This window comes from Panicum hallii, chromosome 6 (assembly GCF_002211085.1).
Source record: "Panicum hallii strain FIL2 chromosome 6, PHallii_v3.1, whole genome shotgun sequence".
Lineage (NCBI taxonomy): Eukaryota > Viridiplantae > Streptophyta > Magnoliopsida > Poales > Poaceae > Panicum > Panicum hallii.
This window is the reverse complement of record NC_038047.1, coordinates 3,968,006-3,983,744: the sequence shown is the minus strand read 5'-3', so window position 1 is coordinate 3,983,744 and position 15,739 is coordinate 3,968,006. Positions and strand designations below refer to the sequence as shown.

The following is a 15,739-nucleotide window of genomic DNA, read 5'->3' as shown; positions in this document are numbered from 1 at the left end:
CTAAATCGTAAGAAACAAAGTGGAGTCATCTTTAAGATTGACTTCGAAAAAGCTTACGATAAAGTACGATGGTCTTTTCAATTACAAACGCTTAGATTTTCACCCAAATGGATACCTTGGGTACTCTCTTTCATATCGGAAGGAAGCCTAGCAATCAATGTCGATGGAGAAGTTGGCCCCTACTTCCAAACAAGAAAAGGGCTTCAACAAGGAGATCCCCTATCACCAATTCTCTTCAACATGGTTGCTGATATGCTAGCAATTTTAATCAATCGAGCAAAGGCAGACGGTCAGGTAGGTGGGGTGGTGCCCCATCTAACGGATAGCGGCTTATCCATTCTACAATATGTTGATGACACTGTGTCACATCCGGGGCCACGGGACTGTGTACATGACGTAGTTTAAAGAGGTTTAAGAGATTAAGTCCATCTTATCTCTTATTTATATCGTTTATCTCTTATTTATCCCGTTTAAATAGGAGGTAAAGCTAACCGATACAGAAGGAATCTACTCGAGATATGTTTTGTTACGATTCCTTAGCTGGTGTTGGTTAGTATCCTTGTAACCCTAGCCTCCCGGATATATAAGGGGGGACAGGGACCCTCTCAAAACAAGATCTCCATATCATTCTACACCAAAGGCAATACAAACCACCACACAGGACGTAGGGTATTACGTGCCTCGCGGTCCGAACCTGTCTAGGTTTTATGTTCCTTGCACCTTCGAGTTCCTGATCTCGGCATCTCCTCACCTAAAACTTACCACCTTGGGCATATCCCTCGGTGGGCAGCCGGTAAAACACGGACAGCTGGCGCGCCAGGTAGGGGAGCGCATCGAAGATACACCGGCGAACTCGATGGCATCTTTCCAGTTCACCAGAAGGCCATGGCACCCTTGTTCACCTTCGGAGACGCGGCAGAGGCGCGGTCGGCGACAAGATCCGGACTGCACGTCCATGTTCGGCACCGAACCGATGATGGCGCCGTCGCGAAGACGCTGGGACAGGAAGCGACGTCAAGATGGCGGACGAGCGTGATGGCGGGAGGTCACAAGATGCTGCCGCGCCGGCGACCCGACAAGCCGCACGGAGCCAGGGAGTCGATCTGCAACCAGGCGCCAGAGCGTGCGCTCGCATGCAAGCCCATGCATGCGCTGCCAGAGGCGTGAGTGCACACATGCTAATGAGATGCTAGCAAGCTGCTGAGGCATGATGCACGAATAAGATGTACGGGCGCCACCCCGTGAAGCAAGTTACTGGAGTACTGCAACTACGTGCGGGTGTCCAGCCATTATAAGATTATGAAGCCTTCTGCGGATGGGATTTTTCAACGGAATCTCTTCGCTCATCTACAAGCATGCAACGACTACTCGGCTCAACTTCAGCTCGCGCTGCAATGTCGACACGCTGCTGCCGACCTCGACTACTCAGCTCGACTTCACCTCGCGTTGCAACGTCGATGCACCGCGACCGCCGACCTCGACGACCTGGTTAAACTTCGTCTTGTGCCGCAATATCCACACGCAGCAGCAACGAGTTCGACTACTTCGACTTCGTGAGGACGATCGGCGGCTCGCCGACTACTACATCAACTACTCGTCTCGACTTGAAAACTACTCGGAATCGATTCCGACTAGTCGAGCTTCATCAACAAACCGTCGCAGCGTCATCAACAAGCTCCACGGCTTCGTTGACATTCGTCCACGAATCAAGCTAAGTGACTTATACCTTTTTCGACTTGTTCTTCACAAGATCGGCTACCTTTTTGGGTACGCCTCTCGACGGGCATGAAACCCTCGGGGGCTACACCATGATCGATTACTTGTCTGTGTATGTCTCTCGACGGGCATTGAAACCCTCCAGAGCTACACTTCGCCGACTACTTATCCGTGTACGACTCTCGATGGGCATGAAACCTTCTAGAGCTACACTGCACCGACTACCTTTGCGCACTGCGCATCCTCTTTGTCGCATGATGACTACTTTCTACGCGTGTCTCCTCTTAATGGTCGCTAATCTACTAGGGTAGCACATGCCTTAATCCGTGAAACCTCGGCTCTTTTGTCATGCCTAATGCCTCTACGCGTACACGAGACAAAGATCTCATACACGCTATAAGCAACGGCTAAAACAGGACTAGGTGTTTAAACGTAACAGGTGGACTGCTCGGGAGACTTAAATGGCCTAAAAAAGAGCTTGACACAGCAATTTTTACACCGAATAAATTTTGGTGTCTTCACATTATTACTGAGTACTGCTCGGTATCTTTGTATTATGCTATATAATGTATGCATTGTTTTTTTTTCAGATCAAGCTTCGGCAACAACCCTCCAGGCAGCACGGCATACCATCACAGTTCCGCTAGACCCAGGCTCGGGGGCTGGGCGATGCACACTACTCGACATGGCTCTTTCGGCTCTCCTGGCTCGTAAGCTCGGGTGCAGAAGAAACCCTAAGCCACCGCGCGGTTAAATAAACCAGCGGGAGGCTCAATTTCACTATGCAGAAGGTGAAGAGTTTTTCTCAGAATTTCAGAGTAACACTGCATGCCACGACTTTTGGATCCTTATTTCCAAATTTGAGAGATTTGGATTCAAGGCTCGGGGGCTGCGGGGTACGTGGCATCGACTACTTATTTTTTCTAATTTATTTGAAAAAGTAAGCAAGGAAGATTCAAGATTAATTCGACCCTCAGTCTGATTCTCCGATTCAACCTAAGGCTCGGGGCTACTCCATATGGAGTGCGATTTTTCAATAGCACACCATATTAAAAATATAATTCGGGGCATAAGCACCTCATAGCTTCGATGCAGCCGAGTAAGTACTCGAAGAAGGACTTCAAGACGGAGTTTAAAAAGAAGCCGAAGACTACTTCGAAAGTACTCGATAAGCCTGCAGTACTCAGCTACGAAGAGCTCGGGGGTTTGTCAGACCCGAGGCCACGGGACTGTGTACATGACGTAGTTTAAAGAGGTTTAACAGATTAAGTCCGTCTTATCTCTTATTTATCTCGTTTATCTCTTATTTATCCCGTTTAAATAGGAGGTAAAGCTAATCGATACAGAAGGAATCTACTCGAGATATGTTTTAGTACGATTCCTTGGCTGGTGTTGGTTAGTATCCTTGTAACCCTGGCCTTCCGGATATATAAGGGGGGACAGGGACCCTCTCAAAATAAGATCTCCAGATCATTCTACACTAAAGGCAATACAAACCACCACACAGGACGTAGGGTATTACGCGCCTCGCGGCCCGAACCTGTCTAAGTTTTGTGTTCCTTGCACCTTCGAGTTGCTGATCTCGGTGTCTCCTCACCTAAAACTTACCACCTTGGGCATATCCCTCGGTGGGTAGCCGGTAAAACACCGACACACTATTTTCTTTATGGAACCCATAGAAGGCTCAGAACATGAAGCTTTTGCTTTGTGCCTTTGAGCAGTTATCGGGACTAAAAATAAACTTGCATAAGAGTGAAATTTTCTGTTTTGGAGATGCAAAGGACTACGAGATCAATTATATGGAATTTTTTGGATGTAATCCAGAAACCTTTCCGATGAGATATTTGGGTATTCCAATTCACTATAGGAAACTATCAAATGCCGATTGGTTAAAGGTAAAGGTAGAGGAACGATTCGAAAATCCCTTTGTAACTGGAAGGGTAAAAATCTGTCCAAGGGGGAGACTGGCTTTAACTAATTCAGTTCTAAGTAGCCTACCTATGTACATGATATCCTTCTTTAAGATTCCAAGAGGCGTGCTAAAAAAATTAGATTACTTCCGGTCTCGGTTCTTTTGGCAATGTGATTACCATAAAAGAAAATACCATTTAGCAAAATGGGATATCCTGTGTCAACCTAAAGAGCAAGGAGGATTATGGATTCACAACCTAGATATTAAAAATACAGCGCTGCTTAGCAAATGGCTATTCCATCTACTTATAACTGATGGAACATGGCAGCAGATACTGCGAAATAAATATCTAGGAACACACCACTAGTGCAAACATAGTGGAAAGTAGGGGATTCCTATTTTTGGGCCAGCCTAATGAAGGTTAAACGGGAGTTCTTCAAATATGGGTCTTTTATTTTAAAGCACAGGTCTTAAATAAGGTTCTGGGAAGATAAATAGTTAGGAAATAGAACATTGCCTGTTGAAAACAAGAGATGGTGGCACAAATTCTGGGCACCAACTAACCGAATATCTCTTGGCATAGGGGTCTTATTGGCAACAATTTGATAGGTGGAATTTGTATCACCAATATCGGATTAAGTCAAGAAGATGATGAATTTCGCTGGAACCTACATTAGGATGGAGTGATCTCGGTGAAATCACATTACCTTGCCTTAATCCATAGCGAGGTCCCAAATTTGAACAAACATCTTTGGAAGCTAATTAAAAGCTCCGCTCAAAATAAAGTACTTTTTATGGTACCTTTGAAGAGGGAAGACAATCTAATTAAGTGGACTGAAAAGGTAGTAAACAGTGCCCCTTTTGCCACAAAGATGAGATGATACTGCACTTGTTTTTTGAGTGCCGACTTGCTCGATTGGTATGGGCAGCTATTTATGCAACTTTTGGACTCCAACAACCTCGTAGCGTGACATATATGTTTGGTCACTGGCTAACGGGGATTTGTAACGAGTTTAAACCTCTAGTGTTACTGGGGCTGCAGCAACATGTTGGTCTTTGTGGTTGAGTAGGAATGATATGATATTTGAAAACAAACAAACATCTTTTTTGCAGGTTGTCTTCAAAGTATCGCACTGGCTTCATACATGGGCTAGTTGCAGCGGTATCTTAACGTTTGGCACAAATGGCCATGGAGTTTTTTATCCAGGCACATGGGTGACGGTCTAGTCTATGGATTAATAGTTACCAGAGCGTTTGCTCTCTCTTTTGTGTAAGGCCGTATGCCCTTTAGGCAGAGATCGGGATTTTCCTTCTAAGTCTTGTTGTATCACTTGATGTAACGTTACTTGAAATCAATAAATTTTCCTTTTTGTAAAAAAAGAATTTTGAGCTGGACTATTTGAAGGACCGCTGGTCACATCAGCAGTACGTAATTGTAATCAGGCCGATGTGGTCAAATCAAGCGATGAACATATGGTGTGCCTTCCATAGTAATCCTCGATCGGAAGACACCTTGATCAATTACTTTTTCTTTCAGAAGTGCATGTGCAAATCATTACAATTATAAGGTATTTGTTAAGTATTGTGATTGTGATATCAATAGGACCAAGAAGAAAGACCAGGGGCAGAGCTGAGGCTTGTTATCGGGTCCGAATTTTGACGAAATCAGTTCAAATTACTGTATCTATCTAGCTGTTATTGCTTCATTATGACCCCATCCTTTTCTACATAAGACCCCGGCCGGTGCTCTCGTGGCCTAGCTTCGCCCCTCAGAAAGACCCTTGGCATGAAGCCATTGTCAACCTTGAAGACGAGGTTGACACAACACTTCCCTTTGCATCAGTAGAAATCACCATTGTGGCAGCCTGAAAACACACTTTCTTGGGTTGCAAATTGGATTTTCGGAAAATCACCAAAATTTTGAAGGCGCAGTGCGAGGCGAATAGATTGCTCGATAGACTGGAACTGTCATTTGCTTAGAACATACGTTTCTCCATACCAAAATAGTTCCATGTTTGGGCATGGCTGACTTTTTAACACCGGACTCACACCCTCACCTATTCTTGACAGAGCAGGGACAATCCATTTTGTCAGCTTTAAAAAGCAGGGGGCAAACATGCAAAGTTGAAAAATAGGGGCAAACATGCAGTTAGGAGTCAAGGTGGAGGCAGTTATGCAAATGGTCCATAGTTTGAAGTGACAGGGAATTACCTTGGCAGCAAAAGCTGTAAATTTTGCAACTGCATTCATGTGGAACAGAATTCTTAACGAGACAATGGAACAGATCACAACTCCACATTGGCATGGATGGATTAATGGAACCTCAGGTCGAGTGTTTATTAGCAGGATAGTATAGTGCTGGTCACATGAAAGCCTATCATTGGAGCAAACCATACAGGATGGAAGCCTCATCAGGACAGTGCCTACAAGGTCAGGTAAAGTAAGTTCTCATATGCGGATCATGCCCATTAGGAAGACTAATTCAGTTTAAACGAAGATTCTAGATTTGCAGAATTCCACAACTGGCTTTTAGTAATTTAGATTGTGGACGCAAGAGAACGGTAAAACAAGCAAAAACTAGCTGGGACAGACTGAATTAGTGAACATCGACCCCTGAATCTCAATGCATAGGCCAGGAGAGTGTTGGGGAATAGTGCCGGTTTTCCGATTGGGATGGTGTCGGTAGGTCATCAGTTCCTAAGAAGATGGCGCTTGCAGGGGCAGTTCGCGTCTCGCCAGGTCGAAGTTCGTGGCCGCTGCCGCCAGCTTGGCCAACCCACACTAGTAGATTGCAGGATAAACGGAGTTTAGAGGAGGCATGTGAAGAACTAGCGGTAGAAGGGAAACAAGCGTGTACGAGTCAAGCTTGGCGTGTTCTGTTGTGAAAATCAGAAAATGTGAAATATGTTGCTGACCATCAAGTGACGTCAGCTCTAAACAAGAATACAAATAGACATAATGCAGAAATGTGCCGCATCCAGCTTTTATTAAAAGCAGACTAATTAGAGCCTTACAACCAATACTAACTAGACCAAAAGCAGGGGATTCAACCAATACAAACTCTGTTGTTGGAACCGTTGAAGAATCGCAACAGAACAGTCGGTCAGTAACCAGCACGGTGCAGCGGGCACCTTAGCAGCGAAATATCTTCACATCGAAGTTCAAAACTAAGAACACATACGCACAAGGAAAACTGATATTCTAGAGAAATAAACAGAGCGATGACTCTTAGATGTGGAAGTAGTTAGCCACCAACGGACTGTGCAGCTTGCCAACAGGAAGCATTGCGCCTCTTGCCATCGGGTCTCTTTCCACCAAGAAGAAACACATCACCTTTGACTGGGTACGTCGCCCATGCAGATAGCACCCACAACAAACTCATTCGGGGTTTTATTCTAGTTGCCCTCTTGCTGCTCCTGTTCCTTCCTCTTCATAGGTATCTTCTTTCTCTTTGTCGGTTTCTTCCTCTCCCTCCTCCGCACCAGCCTGCCGTCTGATTGACACCCTCGAGAGTGAACTTTGGTACCTCTTGTTCAGTCTATCCGTCTGTCCTTGCTCTTTCTGCTCCTCTCCAATTTGCAAAATTTTGAGCCACTTGGTCAATAAACATTAATGGTAGATGGAATCATCAATGCATGCAATTCAGGAGGGGGACTTAGACCCTGTTTGGTTGGATGCCAATTTTTGCCCAGACAAAATCCTAGCAAACCAATATCTTAGCTTGCCAAAATTAGGACATGCTAAATTGTTGGCAAGAAATTTAGGTATTCAATTAGTTTAGTGCTAAAATATGGCAACCATCTCTTATAAAGTTTAAGAAGTTTCTAGTAACTTGCCATGATTTTGGTCAAAGTGACCAACTTTTAGACATGAACCAATTGATAGCTAAATCTTGTTGGTAGCAAAGCAGGCTCTTACATATTTGAACTATACACACTCCTCATCATAATGCACACACTCCTCAACATGCATTTTTTTGAATCTGATAGTGGGACAGTTGGGAAGTGTCACGATGGCACCATTAATGGCACTTGCAACCCATCTAATGGCACTTGCAACCCATCTGACAGCACCATCATTCTCATCTTCTGTTGGATTGTAGTTGGTGTCGTATCTGCAGTTTCCATTAATTTTGACCTCAACCTTGCTAAGAGCGGAGAGGTGCTGGATGCCCAAATCAGAAGCACCATTCAGGCACTCCCTCTTATGCACAGCGATCCTGAGCTTCACATGCTCAAGCTTTGGCATTGATCCCACTTGAAACTCCAGCGCGGTCCTGCAAAAATCAATACTCAGGTATAGATATTTCAGACTTCTGAATCCATTTCTGCCATGGACAGTGATCCTTCCGTTGGTGCCTCCAAAAATAGCTAGTTTGAGAAAAAGTAAACAGGGTATCACTCCAAGGATCTCAACATCCTCTGGACCCAAACAGATGACAAATTGCAGTTTTAGCAGCACGAGGTTTCTAAGCGAACCCATCCAATGTGGCACCTTACAGATGCTGCATTGTTCTAAGCAAAGCTTCCGGAGGCTACAGGGAGCAGCAGGGTGCCATGAATCCATCGACAGCAGGTACATGTTGTGACTAGAGCAGTTCGTGATATATAGATTATAAAGGTTGCATGAAGATATTAAGGTTCCCACACAACTGTGATAGCCCTCAGCTCGCCTTATTCCTTCCGAGTGTTCGTGTGAATCAAAATTCCATATAATTTCTAAAGCCCTCAGCTTGGTTAGTTTACTGAATTCTTGCAGAGACTTTCTTAGTTCGTAGGATCCGGCTCCATACTCCCTCATCTCTTCTAAACTGTGCATCTGCCCGATCACTCCACCTGGAAATCTAGTTTTACCATCAACATATAAATGTGCCAGTCGTTGTAGTTTGGTGATGGTGGATGGAAGCAATTTAATGCTAGTACCTTGTACATCCAGGGTTTGTAGATATTGCAGTTCCCCTATTTTCTCTGGGAGCTTAGTTATTGAACCTGAGAGACACAAGTACTTGAGATGAAACAGATTTTCAATACTTACAAGATGGTGGTCTTCCATGCTCTAGCAATCTCCTAGGTCCAACACACGAAGAGCAGTGGAAGGTAACAAAGGCGTTTTCACGGGCTGTCCAAATATTGTAACTGATCGAACGTGATATAACATCGGGTCTGCCCATATGGCAACATTTTCTTCAATGTGGTTGCTGACACAAAGTCTACGAACCTTGTATTCTGTAGCGTATACATGCTCTGAAGCATCTGACAGAGCTACAGAATTCTCTTCTGCAGCCTTGCACTTGATGTAGTCAAGAATGATGTCATGGACTCGACATGCCTTTGCCTGACCGTACTTTACATCAACAGGTTGGATCATGCTTCTATTGATGAGATCATTAAAATAACCCTCACCAATTTCATATTTAGTTCGCCTTTCTTCCTCATGAATGAACCCTTCTGCAATCCATCTATTGATCAGACAATTTTTGTTGATCTCACAATCTTCTAGGAACGCACTCAAGTATAGCAAACAAGTTCTCAGATGGCGAGGAACATCAAAGTAACTCAGGGCTATTATGCTGGTCATCTTCTTAGCATCAGGTTTGTTTGCAAGTGCAGAACCCATAGCGCTTAATACCCTGTCTCATTCTGCTTTTGCAAGCTCAGTGGTTAAGATGCTAGATACAGTAACAATTGCCAAAGGTAGACCACCATATTTTCTTAATATTCTATCTGGAACGTCTCCAAGTGAGGATAACATGAACTCTCCTAATCAAATGCTCTTTTGAAAAACAACCTTTTGGAATCATCCAAACTTAGAGGTTCCATTTGATAAACTTGAGACGAATAAAATTTTGCAACAGTAACACTACGTGTCGTACTAATTACTCTGCTCCCAAGATCATTATTCGGTAATACAAGTTTGATAAATTCCCAATCTTCTGTGCCCCATACATCATCTATTACAACAATGTACCTACAAAACATGATTTTAACAAAGATGGAATCATTGCTCAAAGACTGCAACACCAATTTTGTATGCATCGGTGACATCAACTGTGGCTGCCTACGGAACTGCTAAGAGCTTGATGCATGATGATAGGAACAAAAAATAGTAATGATACTCTTACCATTAATAAAGAGTGATATTGTAATGTGTGCAACAAAAATATGTATTTCAAAATTTCCCAACAGTATATTTATGAATTATTGTTAGATCCTCTACTACTTTTGACTAAGGTGGATCTATGAATACGATGTACTTTGGAGTTGGTTTGAATTAGTAAAAGCTGAGATAGAATTAGAGATCGAGTAGCAAGGTGGATTAGAACTATAAGGATTACATCCTTATTTGTTGTCTTAGGACGAGTAGATGGATACATGTAAGTGATCTCATAGGTCATCTTATATAATTCCACATAGAATTTTTAATAAAGTGGAGGAGAGAGAGGGGCACATGAGAGAATGAGGTGGTTGTTTCAGTGAAGCTACCACCTTATAAGCTAAAATTTAAGACTACAAGACTACTCCATTGTCATGCAACTCATAATGTTCCTTTCTCTATAAATGAATTAAGGGATCGCACTATTACTACATGACAACTTAAAAGACAATCCATTGTGCGGTGTTTGTCTATTAGATCATCTCAAAATTATGTTTATGGCAATACATAAGATAGCACCAATGTACTTTGTCTTATGGGCAAGAGTTGATATAAAATTCAAGATTTGTAAATTTGTAATCATATTTCATCTCAGTCCTCCTTTGGCTACACCTCTATTGACCATCCCCAACCAACCAACACCTTGATAGCCTGGTATTGATAGCCTGGTATCACCGTCAGGATGTTCAGCCATGGCCGGCAAGATTTCCCCGCAAACCCCTAGGCAAAGATGGCAGACACTGACGATGTGGCCATTCGATCGAAGAGCCAAGGCTGAGAAGGATCAAATAGAGACTAGAATTTTTCTTAAATTATTGGATGCAAAATTGTACTAGGCACGTCAGGGGCAACTTGGTATTTTTGCCCTCGAGTTAACACCGTCACTAGCAAAAATAGATGGCATTGTGAAATTTGGAGCCAATTTCAGACCTAGTGTCAAATAGGGAAGATCAAACTTTCGAGGGCCAAAGAAGGAATAAGTAACTTTGCCTGTGTCAAATAAAAAATTTTCTCGTAATTGAGCATATGGGGTCATTTCACGCCACCATGAATCTTCTAGAAAAAAGATACACTTTTCACGGACACTAGTCCCTTGCCGGGAAGATCTAGAGCCCCATCATATTCCTCTAAGCTTCTTGCTCTCTCTACCCTGGGCGCTGCCTGATCTGAGCTCGGCACTCGATCTGCCCGCTGTCCCACACGAGAGCGGAGCAGAGGAAGGGAGGGAGCAACAATGCTAGTGGAGTAGCGGAGGGCAAGTGGTGGTTGGCTGCCTGACGCAGACAATGAGCGCTCCGTGCGGCAAGAGGACATACGACGAACCAAAATCGAGGAAGCACATTGAAAGGAACTACAGGGAAAACAGGATGAGTTACTTCTCTACTTGGGTTTTTTTTTAGAACAGAAGCCTAACCGAAGTTCGAACCATTCAGGTTACCTACTAACCGGTCAAACCAGTGGTTTATCATTTATCAATATAATATTAATTTCTTAACATGACTTCAATGGAAAATATGCACATTGTTTATCATATATGTAATAGGATCTGCCAAACACATCACATATTGCACAATAGATGAAATAACATAGCAATACCACAATAGTCTATTGTCCAAAGTTCCAAACAGACGTCCAAACATCTCTGGCTCACCAAAAATCCTATTTGATGTTTCACCGATTCAATTAAAAACTGATCAATTCAATTGGTTCGCACCGGTTCAATTGCATGGCCGGTCTTTTGGTTGAACTGAATCTGTCAGCTCAGCGCTATAGAGTTTCCCGATCCAACCAGTGAACTGGTTCTTTTTTTTCTATATATGCCTAAGGCGTCTCTCCCTGTCCTCTTAATCCCCTTTCATGGATCTAGGACCATGACAAGCACACTAGTTTTTTATTCCTCTATTTCACAGTGGAAGTCCATGGTTGTTTGTGCAAAAGAAAAAATAGGGGAGCATAAGCTTGAGTCAATGTGCTATCTTGCACCCTAAAATTAGGGGTAAGGTAAAAATAAAGTAACAATTACACTCTTATTTTTTTTCTCCACATAAATTTAAAATGGCTACTCTTGCGTAATAGGACATGTATTGTGATACTGATGGAGTGCATATGGTAACTTTATACGTAAATGAAATCAAAGGTGAAATTTACGTTTCAAATCCAAAGAACACATATTGATGACTAATGTTACATATCTTGAAATATCAGTGGTGGTTCCTCCATGAATTTCAAACTAATAGAAAAAGCCAAATACTAACGAACGTCTTACTAAAATCAAGAAATAGCCCTTACAACAATTCCAATAATCCATTCTCGCTAAATGTTGCCATCAATTCTAGTGCCACCAATTTTACTTATACATACAGTATCGAAAGATCACTAGGCTTACCTTTTACAGTGAAGGTGATTCCTGATTTTATCAATGAGCTGCTGCTCACCATTATCCTGTGTGTAACCAGTGAATCCAACTCCACTACTAATGTGTATTAGAATCTTCCTCAGATCAGGAGTTCGAGAAACCGACACAAAAGCTGAACAGGAGAATTGGCCTTTAATGGTGTCGTAGACTTGCTTTGCAAGAGTAGTCTTACCAAGTTCGAGATAAACAGAATGTGATGTGGAGTTTCTGGAGGGTACAGCGAGCAGTAGGGCACCATGAACCCGTTGACAGTGGCTGATACCATGGAAGATTATCTCGGCGGTCATGGATATATAGGTTGTGAAGGTTGCATTTAGATATCAGAGCTCCCACCAAAATTTGAAGGTCAGCTTGCTGTCTTCCTCTGGAGTCAAATGAACAATAAAGTTTCCATGATATGACCAACGTCCTCAGCTTGGTTAGCTGGCTGAATTCTTGCATAGACTTCCCTATTTCATAAGAGCAGACCTCAAACTCTGCTAGCTCTTTCAAGCTTTTCATTTTACCAATCATTCCATCCGGGAATCTTATTCTGGGATCAACATAAAGATGGGCCAGTCGTTGAAGCTTCATGACAGTTGATGGCAGCTGTTTAATCCGGGTACCTCGTACGTCCAGTGTTTCTAAATAATGTAGTTCCCCGATTTCCTCTGGTAGATTACTTATCAAATATGAGCAAAGACGCAAGTATTTCAGATGAAGCAACTTTTCAATAAATGTAGTAATGTAATGGTCGTTCAAGCCCCTACTAGCTTCTATGTCCAACACACGGAGAGCCTTGAAAGATAACAATGAAGTTTGAATAGGATGTCCAAATATACTAAGTGATCGAACATGAGACAGAATCAGGCTTGTCCATATACTGTCTTTTTTTTCATTGCGTTTGTTGACGACACAAAGCCTACGAATCTTGTATTCCAAAGTGTATTGATGCTCTACAGAATCTATTGAGGCTATGAAATTCTCATCAGCAGCCTTACATTTGATGTAGTCGAGAATTATATCATGAACTAGACATGCCTTCGCCTGACCATACTCTACGTCAATGGGTTGGATCATGCTTCTATTGATAAGATCATTAAAATAATTTTCACCAATTCTATATGCACTAAGCTCTTGTTCTTCATGAATGAATCCTTCAGCAATCCATCTATTTACCAACCTTTCTTTTGCTATCACATAATCTTCTGGGAATATACTTAAGTACAGGAAACAAGTTCTTAGCTGACGGGGAAGATCATAGTAACTGAGTGACAATATCTTTGTCATATCCTCAGCATCTGGATTCTTAGCAAGCGCATGGCCAATAGTAGTCAGCACCCTTTTCCATTCATCTTTTTCAACCTGATCAACTAACAAACTAGATATAGTGATGAGTGCCAAAGGTAATCCACTGCATTTTTCCATTATCCCATGGCATACCTTCTCCAGGTGAGGATAGCATAATTCCTCAGAACCGAATGCTCTTCTGTAAAATAACCTTTTGGAGTCAGCAAAACTAAGAGCTTCCATTTGATAAACATAACCCCCTTGAGAAGAACAGCATGATGCAACTTTAGCACTACGTGTAGTAGTGATTATTCTGCTCCCACTATTATTATTCCATAATGCAAGCTGGATAATTTCCCAAGCTTTTGCATCCCATATGTCATCAATTACAACTAAGTACCTTCCACATGATTTTAAAAGTATCCAGTTAGTGCTGAAAACCTTTAAGTCAGCTTGGGAACATGATAGTTAGACAAATGAAAGGATACTCCCAAGGTAATGAATAGTGACACCCAGAAGCATATAATCAAACGACATCTAAAAGTTCAATATTCTCTCCCCCCCCCTACTCCCCTCCCCCTCTCCCTCTCTCTCTCTCTCTCCACATCAAGAAGACCATTCTAACATCATCAAATTTATTGTTGTGTTAACAAAACATAATAAATTATCACATAACCAAAGTTACCTTTTATCGCGGAGGTGCTTCCTGAGTCTGTTAATGAGTTTTTCCGCATCATTCGTCCAGTGTACTAGTGAATCCCAATTCTTCAGTAATATCTCTTAAAATCTTTGTCATATTAGGATTCCGAGAAACTGACACGAAATTTGCACACAAAAAGTGTCTTTTAATGGCCTGGTAGACTTGGTTTGCAAGAGCAGTCTTACCAAGGCCTCCACATCCATAAATTGAGACCACTTTAACTTCCGTGGATGAACCCTCCATCTCCATGGTTAACCGCTCAATGATATGTTTCTTTGGACCATCCATGCCCACAAGTTTTTCAATGTCCACATGTAGCGCCGGCAGCCTGGGGTCGATGGATGAAATGCTCGAGTCGTGAGTTGGTTGGGCAAAAGCATACCGCTTGTGCCTCTCACTTGCCTCTATTACGCATGCCTTGAGTTCTTCGATCTCATTGGCGATCTCATGGCACGCTTTGAGTTTCCTCAACTAGCGGAAGAAACGCTTGAAGCTCGAACCTCCATCGTGCTCGCCGTCAACACGAATCATGAAGGCATCAACACAATCTTCCAAGTCATTGGCCAGCTCCCGTAACCTGTCCCTCCATTCCCTCATCTGAGGGTTGAGCTGCTCTGCATCTGCAAGCATCTGGAGCGTGGCACTCATGGCGCTTAGCTCATCTGTCAGAAACTTGATCTGCTTGCGCACACCTTTGACCTTGATGTACTCTCCTTCCAGCAGCTTGGTGAGCTTGGACAGGAGCGGTTTCATCACCCCCATGGAGACGCTCACAAGAGCAGCCTCCATTCCTCTGCTGCCAACGAGCTCTCGCAGCTGCGCACCTGAGACGTGTGGGCAGCGGGCACCTACGGCGAAGGCACGGTGAGCATGGGAGCAGAGGCGTTCGTGTTGCTTGAACGTCACTACATCAAGCGAAGCTTACACCGGGGATGAGCTTGGGGAGGAACTGAGTTCTTTTTTCTCTTTCATCTCAATGTCTGGCGTCATTTCAAATAGGCTCGCTAGCAGGGGTCCGCTTCATCATTCCTGGGCAAAGAACAGGGGTTGCATGATTGATAGGAAATGAAGGTTCAGAGGTTAGGGCTGTTGTAACCTTGGATCGGCTAATGCGCGATTAGATTAGAAGATACTCTGTGCAATTGACTTGATCGAGCAACAGAGAGGGAAAGAGAGAGAGAGACAGGGGAAGGGCACAAATATACCTTCGTGCCCTAAGGCGGCGGCTGACGCAGACGTGCCCGCCATGGCGGTGTAGTGCGGGAGCTTGCAGTGGTCGGGCCGTAGGCGTTCGTGCTCGCGGTGGCCGAGATCCAGGCGCGTCCGTGGGCTCGGGGTCGAGGGAGATAGCGTCACAGATGGCCGGAGGGGCTTCCCGCCGCTGACCGCGCGCAGACTAGATCGGCTAGGGTTTTACTGTAGGTGGGGTGGCGGCGGCCGGTGATTCTCGTGATCCGAGCCGCTGGCCCCCACCTGTCCTTTTATAGCGCGGCGCGACGGGGGCCCACCAGCTAGAGATCAGCTGGGACGCCCCCGATCAGGGCGCAGAGGTGAGCTGGCCCATCGGGTCCGT

General features: G+C 43.8%; 1 protein-coding gene and 1 pseudogene across 2 annotated transcripts; both read right to left on the bottom strand.

Annotated features, from left to right (window-relative positions):
* Nucleotides 1-7,498: 7,498 nt before the first annotated feature.
* LOC112896524 lies at nt 7,499-12,302 on the bottom strand. 2 transcript variants are annotated; one of them, XM_025964533.1, is made up of 3 exons: nt 12,168-12,302; nt 8,551-9,595; nt 7,499-8,463 (listed from the first exon to the last, which is right to left on the bottom strand). In XM_025964533.1, exons 2-3 carry the CDS (start codon nt 8,678-8,680, stop codon nt 7,556-7,558), a joined length of 1,038 nt encoding a protein of 345 aa, XP_025820318.1. In that variant the 5' UTR covers nt 8,681-9,595; nt 12,168-12,302; the 3' UTR covers nt 7,499-7,555. The 2 variants fall into 2 exon arrangements, with proteins under 2 accessions (XP_025820318.1, XP_025820317.1); XM_025964532.1 differs by having other exon boundaries at nt 7,499-9,595.
* On the bottom strand, nt 12,067-15,496 carry LOC112896518 (annotated as a pseudogene).
* Nucleotides 15,497-15,739: the final 243 nt, after the last annotated feature.